General features: G+C 33.6%; 1 protein-coding gene and 1 pseudogene across 2 annotated transcripts; both read left to right on the forward strand.

Annotated features, from left to right (window-relative positions):
• LOC107936290 (sodium/hydrogen exchanger 2-like) overlaps positions 1-12,735 on the forward strand; it is a 20,277-nt pseudogene extending 7,542 nt beyond the window's left edge.
• Positions 12,736-14,990: 2,255 nt separating this feature from the next.
• LOC107936270 (bifunctional 3-dehydroquinate dehydratase/shikimate dehydrogenase, chloroplastic) lies at positions 14,991-19,429 on the forward strand. Of its 2 annotated transcripts, none has more exons than XM_016868963.2 (11): positions 14,991-15,186; positions 15,920-16,152; positions 16,297-16,402; positions 16,484-16,702; positions 16,878-17,224; positions 17,309-17,372; positions 17,521-17,629; positions 17,715-17,858; positions 18,088-18,236; positions 18,620-18,782; positions 19,071-19,429. In XM_016868963.2, the coding sequence occupies exons 1-11, from the start codon at positions 15,166-15,168 to the stop codon at positions 19,112-19,114; spliced, it is 1,599 nt and encodes a 532-aa protein (XP_016724452.2). In that variant the 5' UTR covers positions 14,991-15,165; the 3' UTR covers positions 19,115-19,429. The 2 variants fall into 2 exon arrangements, with proteins under 2 accessions (XP_016724452.2, XP_016724454.2); XM_016868965.2 differs by having other exon boundaries at positions 15,033-15,186; positions 15,996-16,152.
• Positions 19,430-22,161: the final 2,732 nt, after the last annotated feature.

Here is a 22,161-nt window from a genome sequence, read left to right on the forward strand (position 1 = left end):
TGGATCCATGGTGTAGATGCTGGTATACAGTTGAAAGATCAAACTTTTTAAGCACATTTCAATGTAATGTGATTGTGATAAAGCTATAGTGCTTTCATCTCGGGTTATTTTAATCCCAAGAATAACATCTGCTACACCATATCCTTCATAGCAAAGTTGTTTGACAAGAATTTCTTTGTGTTTTCTATTTGTTCCAAATCCGTGCCAAAATGAGCATGTCATCTACATATAAGCAAATTATAACACCCTTTCCATTATCAAATTTACTATATATGCACTTATCGGATTCATTTATTTTATAGCCATTAGCTAAAACAACCTTGTCAAACTTTTGGTGCCATTGTTTTGGTGCTTGTTTAAGCCCATATAAAGATTTAACAAGCTTACATACCTTATGCTCTTGTCCTGGAACAACAAATCCTTCCGGTTGCTCCATGTACACTTCCTCTTCCAATTCACCATTTAAAAATGCAGTTTTAACATCCATTTGGTGAACAACCAAATTATATATAGAGGTAAGTGATATTAATAGTCTAATTGTAGCAATTCTTGCTACTGGAGCATAGGTATCAAAGTAATCAATACCTTGTCTTTGTGTAAAACCTTTTGCTACCAATCTTGCTTTAAATTTATCAATGGTTCCATCGACCTTCATTTTCTTTTTGAAGATCCATTTACAACCTATTGGTTTGGAACCTGGTGGAAGATCAACTAAGATCCAAGTTTGATTTCCCATTATTGAATCCATTTCATCATTTATTGCTTCTTTCCAAAAAGCAGAGTCTTGAGATTTCACTGCTTCTTCAAATGTAATAGGATCAGATTCGGTATTATAACAATAAGGTATCTTATTGCATATACTTTCACCTTTTCCTTCTACAAGAAACATAATGAAATCTGGTCCAAAATCTTTGACCTTTTTAATCCTCTTACTTCTTCTTAATTCTTGACAAGATTCATCATTATTATCAATTTGTTTCAATGGAATCTCATTCTCATTTGAAGAATGAATCAATTGTTGTGGTTGTAATTGTCTTGATATAGAATTAAATCTATTTTCATCAAAAATAGCATCTCTTGATTCAATAACCGTATTAATTGAAATTGAATCATTTGGTTCAATTACTATGAACCTATATGCCTTGCTATTATGTGCATAACCTATAAATATGCATTCAATTCCTCTTTCACCTAACTTTTTACGTTTAGGTGTTGGAACTTTTACAATAGCTCTACAACCCCAAACCTTTAAATAATTAAGGTTTGGTTTCCTTTTCTTCCATTGTTCATAGGGGGTTATTTTAGTTTCCTTATTAGGAACTCTATTCAATATATGACAAGCTGTTAGAACAGCTTCTCCCCAAAAACCCTGTCCAAGACCTGAATATGATAACATTGAATTTACCATTTCAATCAAGACTCTATTTTTCCTTTCAGCTACACCATTTTGTTGTGGTGTGTAAGGGGCTGAAACTTGATGGACAATTCCAGTGAGTTCAAAATAACTTGGATTATAGTATTCTCCACCTCTATCCGATCTTAAGCACTTGATAAATGATTCACACTGAAGTTCAACTTCAGATTTATAAACTTTAAATTTATCAAGCGCTTCATCTTTTGAATGCAATAAATATACATAACAATATCTAGAACAATCATCAATAAAAGTAACAAAATATTTCTTTCCACCTAATGTAGGAGTATTATACAAGTCACATAAATCACTATGTATCAAATCAAGCAATTTTGTTTTCCTTTTAACCTTAGAGAAAGGATTTCTTGTAATTTTAGTCAACATACAGGTATTGCATTTTTCAATATTATTATTAAAACAGGAATTAAATCTAATTTATACATGTCATTCAATTTTCTATAATTCAAATGACCTAATCTATAATGCCACAAACAAAATGATTCAACCATATAAGCAGAAATAGTATTTTTATTCTTATTAATAATATTAAGTTTGAACATACTTTCATACATATACCCTTTTCCCACAAAAATTCCTCCCTTAGACAAAATAAACTTATCTGCCTCAAAAACAAGTTTGAAACCAAACTTATTCAACAGACTTCCAGACACTAAATTTTTCCTAACTTCTGGTACATAATATACATCATTTAAGGTTAAAACCTTTCCAGAAGTGAATTGTAGTTCAACAGACCCTTTGCCTTTAATTGTTGCGGTGGAAGAATTTCCCATGTACAAGACATTGTCATTTTCACATTGTGTGAACTTTGTGAACATGCTTTTGTCTTTGCACACATGTTTGGTTGCTCCGGTATCAATCCACCATGTATTATCATCTTGTGCCATATTAATTTCAGATATCATTGCAACGAACTTTTCGTTATTATCAGCCTTAGAAGATGATTTCTTCTTTAAAAATCGACATTCATTCTTGAAATGTCCCGGCTTTCCACAATGATAGCATGAGCCCTTTTGTTTCTTTTTGAACTTAGGTGCTCTATCAGTCTGATTGAACTTTCTCTTGAATGGTTTAGTAGTCTGTACTTCCTCCGTAACATGTACTTTGGTATTTTCAGAATTTAGGTTCTGATCTTGTTTTCGATACTCTTCTTCAATACGAAGATGATTTGCCAAAGCCTCAAGAGATATTTCCTCTTTCTTATGTTTTAGACTTCTTTTAAAGTCTTTCCAAGATGGAGGAAGTTTGTCTATTATGGAGGATACCACAATCATTTCATCCATTTTCATATCATATTGCTTAAATTGATTCAGCATCTTTTCAATATCATGAAATTGTTCCATAACAGAACGACCATCAACCATTTGATAATTATTGAAACGACTGACAAGAAATTTCTTACTTGTAACATCTTCGGTCATGTATCTTGCCTCCAATTTGTCCCATAATTCTTTAGCGGTGACGTCGTTTTAGTAGGTGTCGAACAAACCATCAGATAAACCATTCAATATGTGGCCCATGCACATGTAATCAGCATTGTCCCATTTTTGTCTTTCTCGGGTTGCAGCAACAGATTCATTTTCATTCTCTTCAGGTCTTGGAGTATCCAAAACATAAGCAATCTTCAAAGTTGATAACAAAAAGTGCATCTTTTTCTGCCATCGTCGAAAATTGCCACCATCAAAACGATCAAGTTTAACAAAGTTGGAAGCCAACTCCCTTAGTGTTCCACTTTCATGTGTTGTGGTAGTCATCATGAAATATAACCTTAAAATTGTTAGTACAAAACTCCGGTAAGGAAAAAACTCGAACACACGATCGGAACTCGAAAAGAAAAAGAAGAAATAGGACAGGCTCCAAGGCGTGTATCAAGCCACTATCTTTAAGGTTATATTCGCCCCCACTTATCTTCAGTGTGCAAACGAGTTCCAAGAAAATTAACCTCGAGGATACAATGAAGCCAATGACTATTTGCGTTTTGCACTGACGAGAATAGTCCACTATGCACTGAGTAATGTATAACAAAAACTCAATTTCTACAAAGGATTTCTGCAGCAATACTTTATAGAATAATCTAATAATATTAGAAAATGAAGGAAGAGAAGAAATAATATTAGAATTTGTTGATATGATTTCCAAATGAAATCCCATTCCTATTTATAGGAATTTTCATGTCTCTTCATAGAGACATCTTTCAATAGGTGTCTTTATGAATAAATAAATAATAATAATTATTCATTTAATTTTGTAACTATTCAAATAATATTTTTTGAATAGTTATAATTCTTTTTTAAAAAATCAAATGATATAACTTTTGACCAATGACCAAAAGTTTTATCTTTTGATTAATTACACCAATTCATTTATAGTTATTGGGATACTATAAATATTTGAAAATATTCCAACAATTAGGACATGACACGAACGTAAGTAGAAAAAACAAAAGAATAACTAAAACATTACATAGAACACAGTACGACAAAAAAAACAAAAACACGAACTTGTCAAAATACTAAGGTGTCAAAATTTATAATAAATATGTAATACTTTATATGAGTATGGCGAGATGAACCGTCAGAGTAAAATAGAAAATGGCGAGATGACCTTTTACATACATGGAAAACTGAGGAAAAAACTGAATATACCCATAACCGACACTCACACCAGAGTCAAAGCAAAATAGACTAGTATGTCAAGCATACTAAAGTGGAGTTGTTTTTTCTTGTGGTGTAGGTGCTTCATCAAGATGAGACTCCATTACTATACAGTCTGGTTTTTGGAGAGGGTGTTGTAAATGATGCAACCTCAGTAGTGCTTTTCAATGCAATCCAGAGTTTTGACCTCTCTGACATCAATTTTAGAATTGCTCTGAAGTCTATTGGCAAATTTTTCTATTTGTTTTCAGCAAGCACAATGCTGGGAGTGTTTGTAAGTCTTTTCTTATCTAAACTCATTCTGTAAGCACTGAACTTCCCCCGAGGTGTGATATTTTTCTTCGCCTTACAGGTTGGGCTTGCAAGTGCTTACATCATCAAAACGTTGTACTTTGGCAGGTATGTTTTTTATGCTAGAAAGGTTTTTATGTCAATTCACTAATCCGAATATATGTCATGTTCTTTGTTGCGCGGAAGCGTGTGAAAGAGTAAAATTATTGTACTGAAAAATCACACTAAGTTCAATTCCCAGGAAAGAGAGGTGGATCACGAGGATCGCTTACATACCAGATCTTTCCTAGCCAGAATATCCCTCTATCGTAATTTAATAGCACAATAAATCACTACAATGACACTTGCAAAATATGCAGAACAAAAATAAAGAACACTAGAATTTTAACGAGGTTCAGCAAATTTTGCCTACGTCCTCGGGCACTACCAAATATATTTCACTCCAAAAATACAAGTGAAAGTTTACAAATAGGGAGAGAGAACAATTGCCTTAAGTAGAGAATGGCAAGTGTGGGATGAAGAAAGTAAGAAATGGTTAGGCCTATTTATAGTTGAGGTTCAAGGATCAACTTGCAATGTCCCTATACAATTAGGGACCAAAATTGCAATTATCCCATGCCAACTTTTAACCCAACTTGCCAACCAATTTTACTTTCTACTTTCGGTGCCCACCCTTTTTGACTTTTCAAACAATGGGTGGGTTCCAATAATCTCCACCTTGAAGATTTGATTAGGATAATCTTATCTTCACACAATTCTTTCTGCCTTTGACAACAATACTTGATAGTGCCTTCTTCAACTGTTAAACTTGCAGGATATTAATCAAGTTCAAACAATGTTCGAACTTGGTTGCTGTTACCACCTTGGTCATCATATCTGCGGGATTATTTGCAGTCTTGATCTTCTGAAGACAAATTTTCCCCTCTTCAATAATTTCCCGCACAAAATGGAATCGTACGTCGATATGTTTTGTACGTGCATGATAGACTTGATTCTTTGCTAAATGAATAGCACTTTGACTATCACAATACACGTTAATATGCTCCTGAACCAACCCCAAGGTTTTAGCCATACCTTGTAACCAAATAGCCTCCTTTACAGCCTCTGTTACAGCCATGTACTCGGCTTCTGTGGTTGACAATGCAACTGTAGACTGTAGTGTAGACTTCCAACTTATTGGTCCTCCAGCAAGTGTAAACACATAACCGGTGGTTGATCTTCGCTCGTCCAAATCACCGGCATAGTCAGAATCAACGTACCCAATAACACCTTTACCAAGTGTATTATCCTGCTTGAACAGTAATCCAACATCCACGGTCTTCTGAATATACCGTAGAATCCATTTCACAGCTTGCCAATGTCCTTTTCCAGGATTATGCATATACCTGCTCACTATATTAACTGCCTGTGAAATGTCGGGTCTTGTACACACCATTGCATACATCAAGCTACCCACTGCATTAGAATACGGAACTTGCAACATGTATTCTCGTTCCGTATTCGTCGAAGGAGATAGTTGTGCAGAAAGCTTGAAATGAGAAGCCAACGGGGTACTTACAGGTTTGGTCTGCTCGTTCATGCCAAACTGCTGTAGTACTTTCTTCAAATACTGCTTCTGAGACAAGCTAACTCTGCCATGAGCTCTATCTCTACATATTTCCATGCCAAGAATCTTCTTAGCTTCACCTAGATCTTTCATCTCAAACTCGAGATTGAGTTGAGTCTTCAATCTCTCAATCTCAACTTTGCTCTTAGATGCTATCAGCATATCATCAACATATAAGAGCAAGTATATGAAAGTTCCTTCTTGTAGCTTCTGAAAATATACGCAATGATCAAATTTACTTCTTGTGTACCTTTGCCCTTTCATGAACTGATCAAATCGTTTGTACCACTGCCTCGGAGATTGTTTCAATCCATAAAGCGACTTTGTCAGTTTGCAAACTCAATTTTCTTTATCAGCAACATTGAATCCATCAGGCTGAGTCATATAGATTTCCTCTTCCAAATCACCGTGTAAAAATGTTGTCTTCACATCAAGCTGAACTAGTTCAAGATCGTATTGCGCAACCAAGGCTAGCAAAATTCGAATAGACGAATGCTTCACAACTGGAGAAAACACTTCATTGTAGTCTATTCCTTCTTTCTGAGCGTAACCCTTTGCTACCAATCTAGCCTTGTATCGAATTTCATTTTTACCAGGAAATCCTTCCTTCTTTGCATATACCCATTTGCATCCAATTGCCTTCTTTCCCTTGGGCAGTCTCACCAACTCCCAAGTCCTATTTTTATGAAGAGACTGCATTTCTTCATTCATAGCTTGCTTCCACTTTACACCATCAGAGTTACTTATTGCTTCTGTGTAAGTGGAAGGAACATCATCATCTGCAATTGGAAGTGCATAGGCCACCATATCATCAAAGCGAGCAGGCTTACGAATCTCTCTTCTTGGCCTCCTATATGCAATTGAATCTTGTTGCTGTAGAAGTTCTTGGGTCGAAACTTCTTCATCATTTGTTCTTTCAATATTAGCTGGATCATCATTAACCTTTTCAAACTCCACCTGCTGCAAAGTACTACTGGTTTTGTCATCCTTTTGTGAATCCTCGTTCTTCATCATGGTTGATTCATCAAAAGTTACATCTCTACTGAAAACAATATTCCTTGTATCAGGACACCAGAGACGGTATCCTTTTACACCACCAGTTATACCCATGAATAATACTTTCTTTGCTCTTGGGTCTAACTTAGATTCTTTTACATGATAATATGCAGTGGAACCAAAAACATGTAAAGAATCATAATCAGTAGCAGGTTTACCAGTCCACATCTCCATAGGAGTTTTTCCATTTATTGCAGCTGATGGCAATCGGTTAATTAGATGGCACGCATATGTAACTGCCTCAGCCCAAAATTTCTTGCCCAATCCAGCATTAGACAACATACATCGAACTTTCTCCAGTATAGTCCGATTCATGCGTTCTGCCACCCCATTCTGCTGTGGTGTATCTCGAACAGTGAAGTGTCGCACAATGCCCTCATCTTGACATACTTGTAGAAATGGATCATTTTTGTACTCAGTACCATTATCTGATCGAAGTCGTTTGACCTTTCGACCTGTCTGAGTCTCCACCATCTTCTTCCACTTCAGAAATGCATCCAAAACTTCATTTTTTCTTTTCATTAGATACACCCATACTTTTCTTGAATAATCATCAAGAAAAGTGACAAAATAGTGCATACCTCCCAAAGAAGCCACTTTGGTAGGTCCCCACACATCACTGTGAACATAGTCCAGAATTCCTTTCGTATTGTGAATTGCTGAACCAAATTTTACCCTCGTCTGCTTGCCAGAACACAATGTTCACAGAATTCCAATTTGCAAGAATTTGCACCTTTCAACAAGCCTTGCTTCGCCAAAGTCTACAAAGCTTTTTCACCAGCATGTCCCAATCGCCTATGCCATAACCTGGTAGCCTCTGAATCTGCATCTTTCGCAGAAGCTGTTGATGTTGATCCAATAACTGTACTTCCATTTAAATAGTACAAGTTATTTCTTCTAGTGCCTTTCATCACCGTCAATACCCCAGCTACTACCTTTAGTAATCCATCTCTCAAAGTGATTGTGAGCCCTTTAGATTCTAGGGCCCCTAATGAGATGAGATTTTTCTTCAAGCTGGGTACATAGCGAACATCTGTCAGAACTTGGATTGAGCCGTCATGGTTCTTCAATTTGATTGTACCTACACCCATTGTCTTACAGGCACTATCATTGCCCATAAAAACAACTCCACCTTCTAGTTCTTCAAGACTAGAAAACCAGTCCTTATTAGGACACATATGGTAAGTACATCCCGAATCCAATATCCACTCATCCGTTTGACATGCCATTGCCATGCCAACCAAGCTAAAGTCTGACTCCTCATCATGCTCCGCTACACATGCATTAGAAATAGACTTGCCCTTTTGTAACTTAGGACAATTCTTTTTCCAATGCCCTTTCTCACAACAAAAGGCACATTCATCTTTGGCGGGTCTCCCTTTGGACTTACCCCTTCTACCAGGTTTGCTGCTGTGTGAACGACCTCTTACTGTTAAGACTTCTGCAGTTGTATCTCTGTGATCTCTTTTATCTTTCTTTCGAGTCTCAGATCTATACAACGCACTACAGACTGCATCAAATGTGATTGAATCTTTCCCATGAAGCAATGTGGTGGTAAGATGATCATATTCATCAGGAAGGGAATTCAACAACAATAATGCCTTGTCTTCATCTTCAAATTTCTCATCCAAATTTAGCAAGTCTGCTAAAATTTTATTGAATGAGTTCACATGGTCATTCATCGACATACCGGGTGCATACGTGAACCGAAAAAGTTTCTTTTTCATATAAAGCCTATTTTCAAGACTTTTCGTTAGAAACTTTTCTTCCAATGTATCCCACAGCTTCTTTGCTGATGTCTCCCTCATGACGGAGTACTTCTGCTCTTTGGCCAAACATAGGCGGATTGTACCACACGCTTGTCTATTGATCTTGGCCCACTCCTTGTCATCCATCTTGTCAGGTTTTTCTTCAAGGGCTATATCCAGCTCTTGCTGACATAAGACATCCAGGATCTCACACTGCCACATACCAAAATTATTGGTACCGTCAAATTTCTCTACTTCAAATTTTGCATTTGTCACAGTAGTCCTTGCTGATGACGATGCTGCTGCCATTTTTCTCCTCAATCCCAACTACTGTATACGTGAACAGTACCGTATACGTGAATAGTGCCGTATACGTGAATAGTATTGTATACGTGAATAGTGCCGTATACGTGAATAGTACCGTAAACGGTCGTATTCCCCAAGTACGAACCTGGCTCTGGTACCAATTGTTGCACGGAAGCGTGTGAAAGAGTAAAATTATTGTACTGAAAAATCACACTAAGTTTAATTCCCAGGAAAGAGAGGTGGATCACGAGGATCGCTTACATACCAGATCTTTCCTAGCCAGAATATCCCTCTATCGTAATTTAATAGCACAATAAATCACTACAATGACACTTGCAAAATATGCAGAACAAAAATAAAGAACACTAGAATTTTAACGAGGTTCAGCAAATTTTGCCTACGTCCTCGGGCACTACCAAATATATTTCACTCCAAAAATACAAGTGAAAGTTTACAAATAGGGAGAGAGAACAATTGCCTTAAGTAGAGAATGGCAAGTGTGGGATGAAGAAAGTAAGAAATGGTTAGGCCTATTTATAGTTGAGGTTCAAGGATCAACTTGCAATGTCCCTATACAATTAGGGACCAAAATTGCAATTATCCCATGCCAACTTTTAACCCAACTTGCCAACCAATTTTACTTTCTACTTTCGGTGCTCACCCTTTTTGACTTTTCAAACAATGGGTGGGTTCCAATATTCTTGCTTTTTTTTTTCTCATTAAAAATATATGTTTCTATATTTTGATACACAAATAACTTATTTTATTTAAATTTTGATATGTTTGTATATTCATTCATGTTCTATATTTTTTTATATCATGTCTTATACACAAAAGTATTTAGTTGGCATAGAACTTCATTTGGATGTTATTTCTTTTTTTTTGGTTATCACAGTACAATGTTGATGGTACAATGTCCTTGAAGTCTTGAACTAAGTATTCAATGTACTTGGTTTTAACATGATTCAGGCATTCAACAGATCGAGAATTCGCTCTTATGATGCTTATGGCATACCTTTCATATATTTTGGCTGAAGTAAGACTCTTCTTAGTGAAACATGACAGTTCCTTGCAGCCAGTCCTTTCCATATGAACTACTGAATTTGATGACTAATGTGGTTTTTAAGTAACTTTAATGTTGCCTCCCCTGCAGCTGTTTTATTTGAGCGGCATTCTCACAGTATTCATTTGTGGGATTGTGATGTCACATTATACATGGCATAATGTTACTGAGAGTTCAAGAGTAACTACAAAGTATGCTTTCTCCATCTATGTCATTTTACTCTTCATTTTTAGTATTCAGGTCTGATGCATATCTAGATATTTGTTTGCGGAAATGACTCTCCAAAAATCCTCCAAATATATGAAAATTTTAAAAAACATTTAATATCCAACTTCAGACACATACCTAAATTGACACTGATATCCAAATCCGTTAACATAGTCTACGTTATGTTATCTTAGGGCAATAAAAGTCATGATATCTGGAAGGAAAAAAATGCCTCAAACAAATGTTTACGCTTTGTGCATATGCCACAATTCATTCAGTTCTTTTTGTTTAAACACAGGCATACTTTTGCTACCTTGTCATTCGTTGCTGAGACTTTTATCTTTCTTTATGTCGGCATGGATGCCTTGGACATTTCGACATGGAGAGTAAATGATCGGTATGTTCTATTCGACTCTAGGAAGTACAACTTCTTTTGCATTTCCTTTTTCTAACGTGCATTGTATAAAATCTAAGCTACATGAACTCTTCTTTTTCTCGAACTATTGATGTCTGACACTCTTTCCAATACATATTCGGACCTAAGTATATGACCCTCCAAGGAGCTTTAAAATAATAAAAAATAATAAGAACTTCAAAAAAATGAACATATCCGTATTGGATACTCACATTATCTTTTTTTCCAGGCCTAGAACGTCACTTATGGTTAGTTCTATACTACTTGCTCTGGTTATGGCCGGAAGAGCAGCTTTCGTGTTTCCCCTATCATATTTAGCAAACTTGTCAAATAAATCACCTAGTGAAAATATAAGCTTTAGGGAACAAGTATGTGCTCTTGGCATTAAACTTTTTATTTATTTATTATTCCAAATCAATTAATATTGTTATTTGACATTACTATTTCTTCGCATTTCTTTGTTTAGATAATAATATGGTGGGCGGGTCTCATGAGAGGTGCCGTATCTATGGCTCTTGCATATAAACAGGTAATAGAGTCTCGATACTCCTTATGTCTCTTGAGACCACAACGTTATTATCGGTATTATTACTATTACTCATGGAAAGTAGTATTAAAGTTGGCAAAAATAGTATAAAGTAATTGTATCAAAATATATTCGGACATTAGTATAGGATGTGTTATGATCATCCAAATATTTCAAGAGAAAATATTAGATAATTATATTCTCGTATTAAACATATACTTATATTTTATATTAAGTAAAAATTCAAGTCATATATAATAAAATGAGAAGAAAGAGAAAGTAAGAGTAAACTAGCATTAAAGTTAGTTGAATTAGAATGAGGAATCTCAATAGAAACTTGATGGTTTTCGAAAATAATTCAAATAGTAATGATAGATTCGAACTTTTCGTATTTTTAATGCACATACATTTAATTCATATTTAAATATTAATATAATAATCTAATATGATTCTTTAAATATATACAAAGAAAATTTTTAAAAATATAAACATATCCATGTAAGACATGTTGCTCACATCCAATCAATATTTAACTCTAATCCATGTCATAGATGATAGAATGAGAGTAATTCAAAGTATGAAATGATTTGATAGACTTTTAATTAATGTTATGAATGCAGTTCTCAAGGTCAGGGCAAACTGAACTGCGAAAGAATGCGGTTATGATTACAAGCACTATAACCGTTGTTTTATTCAGCACTGTGGTAAGATATCTATTGCTTTTATCTACTTTAAACCCCACTCAAACAAAAAAGCTGGTTCAATTGTTTTTTATATAATTCTTATTACTACTTAAATTTTTTTTTCAAAATTTTAGATTAAAGAATGTGTTTAAATTTTTATCCTCTTTATTATTGCAACAATAATAATGTCAATTAGATTCAAATTTAATCTACAAATAAAAAAATATTTTTTAAAAAAAATTATATCACTATTAATATATTAATTTGGACCGACTTTGTCAAACAGGATGAATTACTATTGTATCCAGAAACAGGTCTAGATCAACAGCCTAAAATCCTTATTTTTGGAGATGTCACACTAACTATTTTTTGTGTTGTTTCTGCTATAGTTTTTGGCATAATGACTAAATCTCTAATAAGGGTCTTGTTGCCTCATCCCAAAATAACGACTAGCATGCTTTCAGAAGCATCAACTCCAAAATCCAGTACAATCCCGTTTCTCGGAAGTGCGGATAATTCTTTTGATGATAATCTCGGTGCAGCTCATCGGCCAAGTAGTATTCGTGAACTTCTTGCAACTCCGACGCACACCGTTCATCGTTATTGGCGTAAGTTTGATAATGCCTTCATGCGCCTGGTGTTTGGTGGCAGGGGTTTCGTGCCTTTTGTTCCCGGTTCCCCGACTGAAAGGAGCGAACATAATCTACTACATAAGGAAAGTAGCGAATCGGATGTTTGCAATTTTTGAAATATACAAATTCAAACCTTATTAGTTTACATATATTAGAATTCGTTTATTATATTTACTAAATATATGAAATATTTGTTTAAGTTTATTTGAATGACTTTTAAGATATCAAAGTTATAAAAATGTAGATTGAATAATATTGGGTTTTTGTATTGTAATTTATCTTTAATTTATTTATTATTGGGATAAATCACTTTAATTTAAAAAAAGTAAAATTCAATTTAACTAGAAAAAATTCCAAAAAAATTTAAGCCCATCTTAATAACATCACTCCAAATTTTGTTTCTATTATTAGATCTTGATGTTTCTTCCATTCAGCATACAGGTTCTGATCTGCTACTTGCATGCAGCTTTACATTCTCTTTGCCTGTGTTGCACATCGGGCAGATGGGATCCACAATCCATTTTACTATTTATGTTTAAGATCTATAATCGTTTATTTTAATAATATCGTTTCTAAAATTTAAATTTAAATCTTCTCTTAAAAGTACAATATATTTAATCATTACACCCAACTACTTATTAATATATAAATACTTGACTTTAGCTTCCACAATTTAACCCAAAATAATAATAACCTAAATTTATAGGATACTAGACATATTTAATACACTTTTCATCTTATTTTGATATATTTTAAATGTTTTGATTTATCTAAAAACTAAGATTTTGTTAAAAAGCTTTGTTATTTGTTTAAATTTAATTATAAAACATTTCAATATAATTTAATTTATTGTAAACAATAAATTAAATTTTCGGATAAAAAATGTTAGCAAACAATTAAAGTCCAAAAATTAAAATACCCAAAGCAGGATAATTTGGTAAACTCAATTTTGTAGACACTACTCTGAATACACTACACCTACCATATCACTGGACCAATAAAGTACAATGCAGCCTTTACCTAACGCCAAAAGCTTAGCTAATAAATAAATACAGCTAGTTAATAAACTTACTTTATAATAAAAAAAATTAATATTTAGTATTTTATTGAGGTTATTTTTATACATTAATTAATTATAAAAATATTTTTACAAAATAAAATTAAATATTTATTATATATCTTATTTTCTCTGCAAATATAAAAAATTTTAATCAAAACTCAAATATAGTTTATACTGATACGGTTGTATGATATATATATATAAAGGTTATTAAAATTTTAACCGTTTAAATTATATCATGTGTTTTATTTTTTAAATATTTTTTAATTTTTTATTACATCCTAAAAAATAGATGCCACCCTTAAATCATGCAAAATAAAAAAAGAATTAAACGAATAATATATTAAATAAATTTTCATAAAAATTTTAAATATGATTTAACTAGAAATTTTATTTATATATTTTTACCTGTAAACTCTTAATTCTTAAATTGGAGAGTTTTATATGAATTTAAACTCACATCTTCCACTTAAATGTTACAATAATAATAGACTAAAATTCAATTAGCTCAATTTCTTTAAAAAATTATAAAATATATGAAAATATTTTATAATTACAGGTGAAATTTTTAGGCTCTACACTAAAGGTTAGGATAGGGGTGTTCAAACGGTTAATTGAACTGAATTAGTATTAACCTAATTAATCAAACCTTTTAACCCTTTAACCGTTAGCCGAACTGAATTTATTTTCAAAAAAAAAATTACCTGAACTAAAATATTTCGATTAATCCAGCTAGTTAACCGAAATTCATATGTTTTTTTTTGTTAAAACAAGTATAAAACATATAAAAAAATAAATTGATAATGTTCATTTAACTAAATGAAAACTACATATAATTCATATTTTTAATTATTAAATTCGGTCAATTTGATTAATTATCCGATTTCGAACCGAATTAACCAATAACTTAACTTCTAAAAAATCATTAACTGACCGATTAATCAAATTAGATCAATTCGATCGGTTAATTCAGTTTTAACCAAAATGTGAACACCTCTATATTAGGGTGATGACAAATATCCAATAAGATATATTTAAATGATAAATGACAATTTTTAAATTCCACAGGTAGAGTTAAAAAAAACATATTATTAATGTACCTAATATTAATCAATTTATAATTATACAAATTTAAATCAAAATTAAAAAACCTTAATTCAATTAATAAGCCTTCAAACTATATTTTTTGTAATAAGATACTTAAAACTTTATTTTGGTGAATTATTTACCTAAATTATAATTAGGCAATCATTAATGGCTCCCAATTTAGAAAAACCTTTTATTTTATTCAATCAAAAGTTGAATAAAAAAATTCTAAATTCAATATTAGATAATAAAAAATTTGGAAAGCGCAACACCAAGCTGGGTACCGAACTTCTAAGCTCCCCTACTCCACCAAACCCCGACTGCAAACAACCAAAAACAAAGAAAGCTAGTTAACTTATTTGCTTTCTTTCGCCTTTGTCTCCTCAAAATCCCAAAGCAAATGGCTCTCGAAAGCTTTCAGGTAATTCATTCTTCTTTCTGTTTTATTGTTGTCATTACAATGTTAAGGTTAAAAAGACCAAACAATGTTTTGTTTTGTTTTTTGGACTGATCTTTAGTCTTCGTTGATGATCATCTGTTTGGTTGTTGAGAAAAGAAGTCAAAACAATGAAGAGAACTGAAACAGAATAAGATTTTAAGTTCTGGGTTGTTCTTGTATATTGGTCTAATGTTTCAAAGCTTCTTGCTTTTTCTTTTTTCAGTTGACTTCAAAAGTTGTAATTTGTTTCCCATTTTTTTGGGGAATGAAGGAGAAGTACCCTTGATGCTTTGATTTGTGTTATAAATTGTTTTTTAATGTTTTCTTTTGATTGGTTTTGAGTGATTTGAAACTGTATTGGATTGAAGATATAAACTTTAACTACTTTTTATTTGCTGCTCATTGTTAGATCAGTGGATGCTAGTTTGGTGAAAATAGCTTGATTGGCTTTAGTGTTTTTTTCCTTTTGATTTTGATATGCCTTTTGCTTGATTTCATTTTGGATTACTGGGTTTAGTTTCCTTAGATGCTAGATAAAGCATTTCATTCTTGTTTTTTTATTCATATTTCTTATTCCTAGACATATATATATATGCATGCTTCAAAATGATTTCTTTTTGTTCAGTTTCTAGTATTTGATCTGAGCTCGGTTAATTTGTACAAGAATCTAAGTGATTCCATTGGCTATGGTGACCGCTTTTTGGTGTTCTTTTAGTTGCCAATCACAGATTTCCAAATCGGCAATGAAACTCGAAGGAATTCGGTGTTAATTTGTGTGCCAATAATGGCAGAATCAGTTGATCAAATGCTGGTTCAGATGCAAAAGGCAAAGGACTTTGGTGGCGATCTTGTTGAGCTTCGGGTGGATTTCTTGAAGAACTTTGTTCCTAGACAAGATCTTGCTATCTTGATCAAACAAGCTCCATTGCCAACTCTTGTCACCTACAGGTAATGATTTATAACCTTTGGAGGAAATAAAAATGGTTGCATCTGTTATCTATGATATTCAGAGAAATTGCTCTGTATATGATCCGGTTGTTGGAGAAATATCTTCCCGTATTAACAACCCGTCTTATGGATAATACATTTTAGACCAAGATGGGAAGGTGGTCAATATGATGGTGATGAAAGCAAGCGGCGAGAAGCATTACGTCTGGCCATGGAATTGGGAGCCGATTACATTGATATAGAACTCAAGGTTGGTCACAATTGCTTTGAATTCTTTTTTTTTTTTAGTTCCAGGAACATGTTAATAAAATTCCATTTTGACTCTTTGAAGGTTGCTCATGACTTCTTCAATTCACTTCCAGGGGAGAGGCCTGAAAAAGTCAAGATTATAGTTTCTTCACACAACTATGAAAGAACTCCATCGGTCGAGGAATTAAGTGACCTTGTTGCGAGGATACAGGCTACCGGAGCTGACATAGTGAAGATCGCAACAACTGCCGTAGACATCATAGACAATGCTAGAATATTTCAAGTACTTGTACACTCCCAAGTAAGTAATCTACCAGAGCTCCCGTTTGCAATTACTTTAATGATGCTTCCTGTTTTACGGAACAACCGGAACTGTTTCTCATTTTGAACATATCGTTTTTCATTATTACTCCTAAGAATTTGTGTTCTTACAATCTTTCCTACGTTGTGAATGACAATGTCAGCTGAATCTGTAGGTTCCAGTGATAGGACTCGTTATGGGAGAGAGGGGTTTGATGTCGAGGATCCTTGCTGCTAAATTTGGGGGATTTCTCACTTTTGGTTCACGCGAGGCAGGACTAGCATCGGCCCCCGGGCAACCAACTGTGAAGGAATTATTAGATTTATACAATATGAGGCTTATAGGACCTGATACCAAAGTCTATGGTATTATCGGAAATCCTATCACTCACAGCAAAAGTCCTCACCTCTACAATGCATCATTTAAATCCTCTAGTTTTAATGGAATATATCTACCTCTATTGGTTGACGATGTCTCAACTTTTATCACCACTTATTCAGCCCCCGATTTTGCTGGATACAGGTAAAGAAAAATCTGCTTAAGCGTCTACTGTAAGTATAGTATCATTTTTTTCTTAAAAAAATAGTTTTTCCTTCCGAAATGCAGTTATACCATTCCTCACAAGGAGGCTGGACTTAAATGCTGTGATGAGGTTGATCCCGTTGCCAAGGTACTTTGTCCTTGTTTGGATTCAGGTTGTTAAGTATTATGTTCCTCGTGTCATCAAGTTTCATCTTAACATGTTGAGCAAGGTGTTGCATATTGTGTCAGAATAGTACATTTGACTTTTTTTTTTTTATTCATCAAATTCCTTACAGGCAATAGGAGCGATTAGTTGTATGATCAAAAGATCAACTGAAGGAAAACTGATTGGTTATAACATCGACTACCTTGGTGGCATTGCAGCTATTGAAGAGGAACTAAGAGGTTAATGCATTTACAATATTCGGTTTCTTCCATCCTTTCCGAACACAATGATTTAACCCGCACTTCTTTTCCCCCTTCTTTGCAGTATCAAATGGTGCAACCCTTGCATCTGGTTCTCCATTGGCTGGTAAAACATTTGTCGTAATTGGAGCCGGTGGTGCTGGAAAAGCGCTGGCTTATGGAGCATATAAAAAAGGAGCTCGAATTGTTGTTGCGAATCGCACATATGGTAAGGGTCTCAAAATAGGTATATCATTCATTTCATGATATGATGGCTTTTTTATATGGTAAGAATCTTCAACACTGATATATCATTATGTTCTATGACATATTCTCAGATTCGGGTGTAAGTGTCGTATGTGTATCTCAATCCAGTTTTGTCATTTTTAATTCAGTGGCATTAGTGATTTGTTTCTCATTGACTACTAAGGATGATCGTGTTTTCTTCTGAATTCCAGACAAAGCTAAAGAACTCGCTAGCAAAGTCCGAGGACAAGCACTTACTCTTGCTGAGTTAAATGATTTCTGTCCTGTAGAAGGGATGATCCTCGTTAACACGACACCTGTTGGAATGGAACCAAGAATTGAGGAGACACCAGTGTCCAAGGTTTGCCTCTTTAATTTTTGTTCCCAAACACAGTTCTTACAAATGCCTCACAAATGGATAAACTGGTTCACCGGGATTGAAGCATATCCATTACGTAGTAATAATGTCCTCCAATGTATAGATTAGGCTGAAACTGAAATGCACTGAATCAACAATACCATATTCAATTAATATGAGGTATTATTTGCCTATGATACTCAGACTTTGGTGCAAGTATCAGACACAGTCTAAGTTTTTCCATGTAGTCAGAGGATATAACTTGCATCAAAGCCATTTTAGTCTTTCGCGGTTCAGACTCTTCGGAATTCAGATCCATAAAAGCATATTTTCCGACATCTATGGTAAAAATAGCCAAGTTTGACAGTCACTTTTTTCCATGGCAGGAAGCTTTGAAACACTACTCATTGGTGTTTGATTCTGTTTACACACCAAAGTTAACCAGACTCCTAAGAGAAGCAAAGCAATCTGGTGCTACTATTGTGTTTGGAACAGAGATGTTTATCAACCAAGCATTTATACAATTTGAGATGTTCACCGGTTTGCCTGGTAAGACAATGCCCTATGATTGACCCGATTCGAGAATTATCTGATATATACCCCCAATGCCCTATGATTGATCGGATTCGAGAATTCTCTATCCCTATTGTTTTTTAGTACTAATCTATGCATATCCTTTGTTCTTCTAACAATATTTTTCCATTAATCACAACTCAAGATGATCACTGGTTTGTCTGGTAAGATGAATCAGCTGATTGATCGGATTCATGAATTCACTATCCTACATACCAATTGCCTCTTCTAATGATTTTTTTTTTTTCAATTTATCTGTTGCAGCACCAAAGCAACTCATTAGGGATGTATTGGCAAGAACTACATAAAAAGAAGGAATATTTGCTAAGTGAAAGTCTAATTGCAGCTCAACCGAAGTTTGTCAAGGGATTTTCATGTGATCAAGCTCAACCCCTTATTCTTTGACAATTTTTTTTTATTTAATAAATATATTTGGTCATTAATTTTGAGAGAAAATGTAAGCATTTTCTTCTTTTGTCTCAGTTTGTAATTGTATCATGAAAATTAACTTCCAAAGATATTACTTATGCATTTGTATTTAATCCATCTATTGAACCGATTGAATGTCTAATTTTAATCCCGTGTTAGGGAAAACAATTAGTAAATTTCGAGTTTAAGGCTAAGCTCATGTAATGTTTTATAATACTTTTGTTATCTTTTATGTCCGTTTTATGGTTCATGTTCGAAGTTCGTGGTTATCCTTTTCAATAATGTTATCTTCAATATTCGATTATGTGTCTCCCCTTGAAAAGTGAAATGTATCTTACCACTACAATCAATATTTATTGGTATTAAATTGTTTTCTTTTTTTTGTTAAGTAAGGTAAAAGCTATTATATAACAATCAATCTAGGAAAAGATAAATCTCCTCATGCAGCACATTCAAAGCAAAATCAAGAGGTTGGGATCAAGAGTAAAAGTCAATAACCATTCTTTTTGCAGCCTTTGCCAAGTAAACATCTTATCACATTCTCGATGCACATGCCTAATACTAATATCTCAATCTCGACGCAACATCTCTCGAATGGCATGACATGAATTTAGTTGTTGTATCATTAGAGTATCCTAGACATGATGCAACGCTTCCAAATAGTCTGTTTCTAGTAACACACAACAACAATGGATTATCACGAAACATTATCAGGACATTCCACACTTTAAACCCACGATTGGTTATCTCATGCATAAATGTATCAACCCTCCTCATTGCATGCATGTTGAAGAAGAAGCAATAGAGTGGCTCACTTGATAGGCATGACCCACTAAGATGTTGTCATCCTCAATGATCACAGTTGTGTGATTCGATTTTGGTAAGGTAGTAGCATTAATATTGACCGGATTGAAATCAAGTGAGATCCAAGGCACATTTCCCTTACTTTCTCCTAAGTCCACCTCCTTGGACTGGTCTTTCTCAAAGGTAGAGTGGAGCTCTTTTCTATTAGCCTTCATGATTGGTCCACCATTAATTTTTCCTCCACATGAATCATTGACCAACCCCTCAAAATTTGATCAGTAACACCCCTAATCTCAAACCGTTGCCGAAACAGGGTTACGGAGCATTACCGGACCTATCGAACAATTTTCAATTTAATTCAAAATAAATGACATACATATTTTGATTTAATTATAAAGTCCCTATAATGGACCCTCGAGGTCCAAATCACACATTAGAATCGAATCGGGACTTATTCGGGTACTCCAATTTTTTTTTTTTTTGCGAACTCAATATAACCCCTTTATAAATATCTAACCTTCCCTGCAAATTCAAATCGAGACCAATCAAAACAAATCAATTCATGAATTTATACATCTTTAATTATAAGAAACTAATAATAGAAAGTTCTAACATTTTTATGTTTATAACAATCTAACATAAAATGTCTAATTGATTCATTTAAATTATTATTCAACAAAATTGCCCAAAGCTATGACATAGACTATGTTTAAGACATGTAATTGTATGGAACAACCATTACCATCATTTATCATTAATATTTATGTATCAAAATAACAACAAATTACAACCTAGGTACATGCCATTTTCAAAAGAGAAAATACATTACCACGTATTTGAGTTCAGGACCGGCTTGGATGCTAAGTCGTTAATCACTTTTGTACCTAACCTGCGCACGAAAACAAACCGTACGCTGAGTATGCACTCTATGGTATTTCTATAAACCAACACTTAAATAATTATAAAATACATATATAACACTACTCAAATTCAATAACTATTCAAATATTCACCTTTCAATCCAGTGCTCTATTTTATTTCAAACTCAGTATCAATCATTATTTTTCAATAACAATTATTTGTTTATTGTTATTCAATAACAATCAGTTATTCAGTATCAAACAATCAATAACAATCAGTTATTCAGTCCAATAATACAGTCATTCAGTTATTCACTGCAATAGTTTACCTCTATTAACATAGCTCGGACTTAGACGGATACACGAATCCAACCAATACACTAGTACGACACTTAGTACCTCATCCGCTTTGCCGAAGTAAACAGTAGTAGTAGGGTACTTAGTACCTTATCGGATTAAACCGAAGTAACAGTAACAGTATGACACACAAGGTGCCTCATCGACTTGAAGTCGAAGTAACAGTACAACACTTATAGTGCCTCATTGACTCAAGGTCGAAGTATCCCTGAACACTTCCAATCCTATGGTATACCAATTATATCCGACTCAGCCCGATACAGTTAATAGGGTATTCAATTCATTTCTCAATTCACAGTAATTAATTATTTTAATATCCATTTCACAATAATCACAAATTCACATACATTCAATTCAATATCAAAACACTAATACTTACCTTAATATCTTTGCATACACATCAAATAATAAAAACAACAATTTAAATGTTAAGTTCGGTTTATAAAAATACAAACCGTAATTTTCGGATTACTCTTCGTCAACCTTCTCTTTTCCTTTCTTTGTCGATGTCTCGGGTTCTTTGTTAGCTATGAAAATAAAAATAAAAATAATTTATACGATTAATACAACACTAATTTATATTGATTAATTGAATTTTTATTCAATTTCTACCTTACTTTCAATTAGGTCCTTACAACTCATTCACTTTACTAACTCAATTTATACTTCATTCTTATTCAAATTCCTTCCATATTCTACTTAACTATCTGATGTTCATAATAAAACTCTAATTTAAACTTCTTTCAATTTAATCCCTACAACACAAAACTTAGAGCCTATTTTACAATTTAATCCTTTAATCAATTCTAACTTAAAATTCATTCAATTAAACCCCTAAATTATTATTTTGTTCAACATGAACTATGCTCAAAAACCTAAAAACTTTCAAAACCTCAACTTAATTT

The sequence above is a fragment of the Gossypium hirsutum genome, chromosome A08, assembly GCF_007990345.1.
Source record: "Gossypium hirsutum isolate 1008001.06 chromosome A08, Gossypium_hirsutum_v2.1, whole genome shotgun sequence".
Taxonomy (NCBI): domain Eukaryota; kingdom Viridiplantae; phylum Streptophyta; class Magnoliopsida; order Malvales; family Malvaceae; genus Gossypium; species Gossypium hirsutum.

Bases quoted from the DNA above. Each gene is read 5' to 3' on its own strand.
- LOC107936270 (XM_016868963.2), top strand. From the start codon at position 15,166: ATGGCTCTCGAAAGCTTTCAG. The intron at 17,859-18,087 runs GTAAGGGTCTCA...TCTGAATTCCAG, and splicing joins TGTTGCGAATCGCACATATG to ACAAAGCTAAAGAACTCGCT. The intron at 18,783-19,070 runs GTAAGACAATGC...TATCTGTTGCAG, and splicing joins GATGTTCACCGGTTTGCCTG to CACCAAAGCAACTCATTAGG.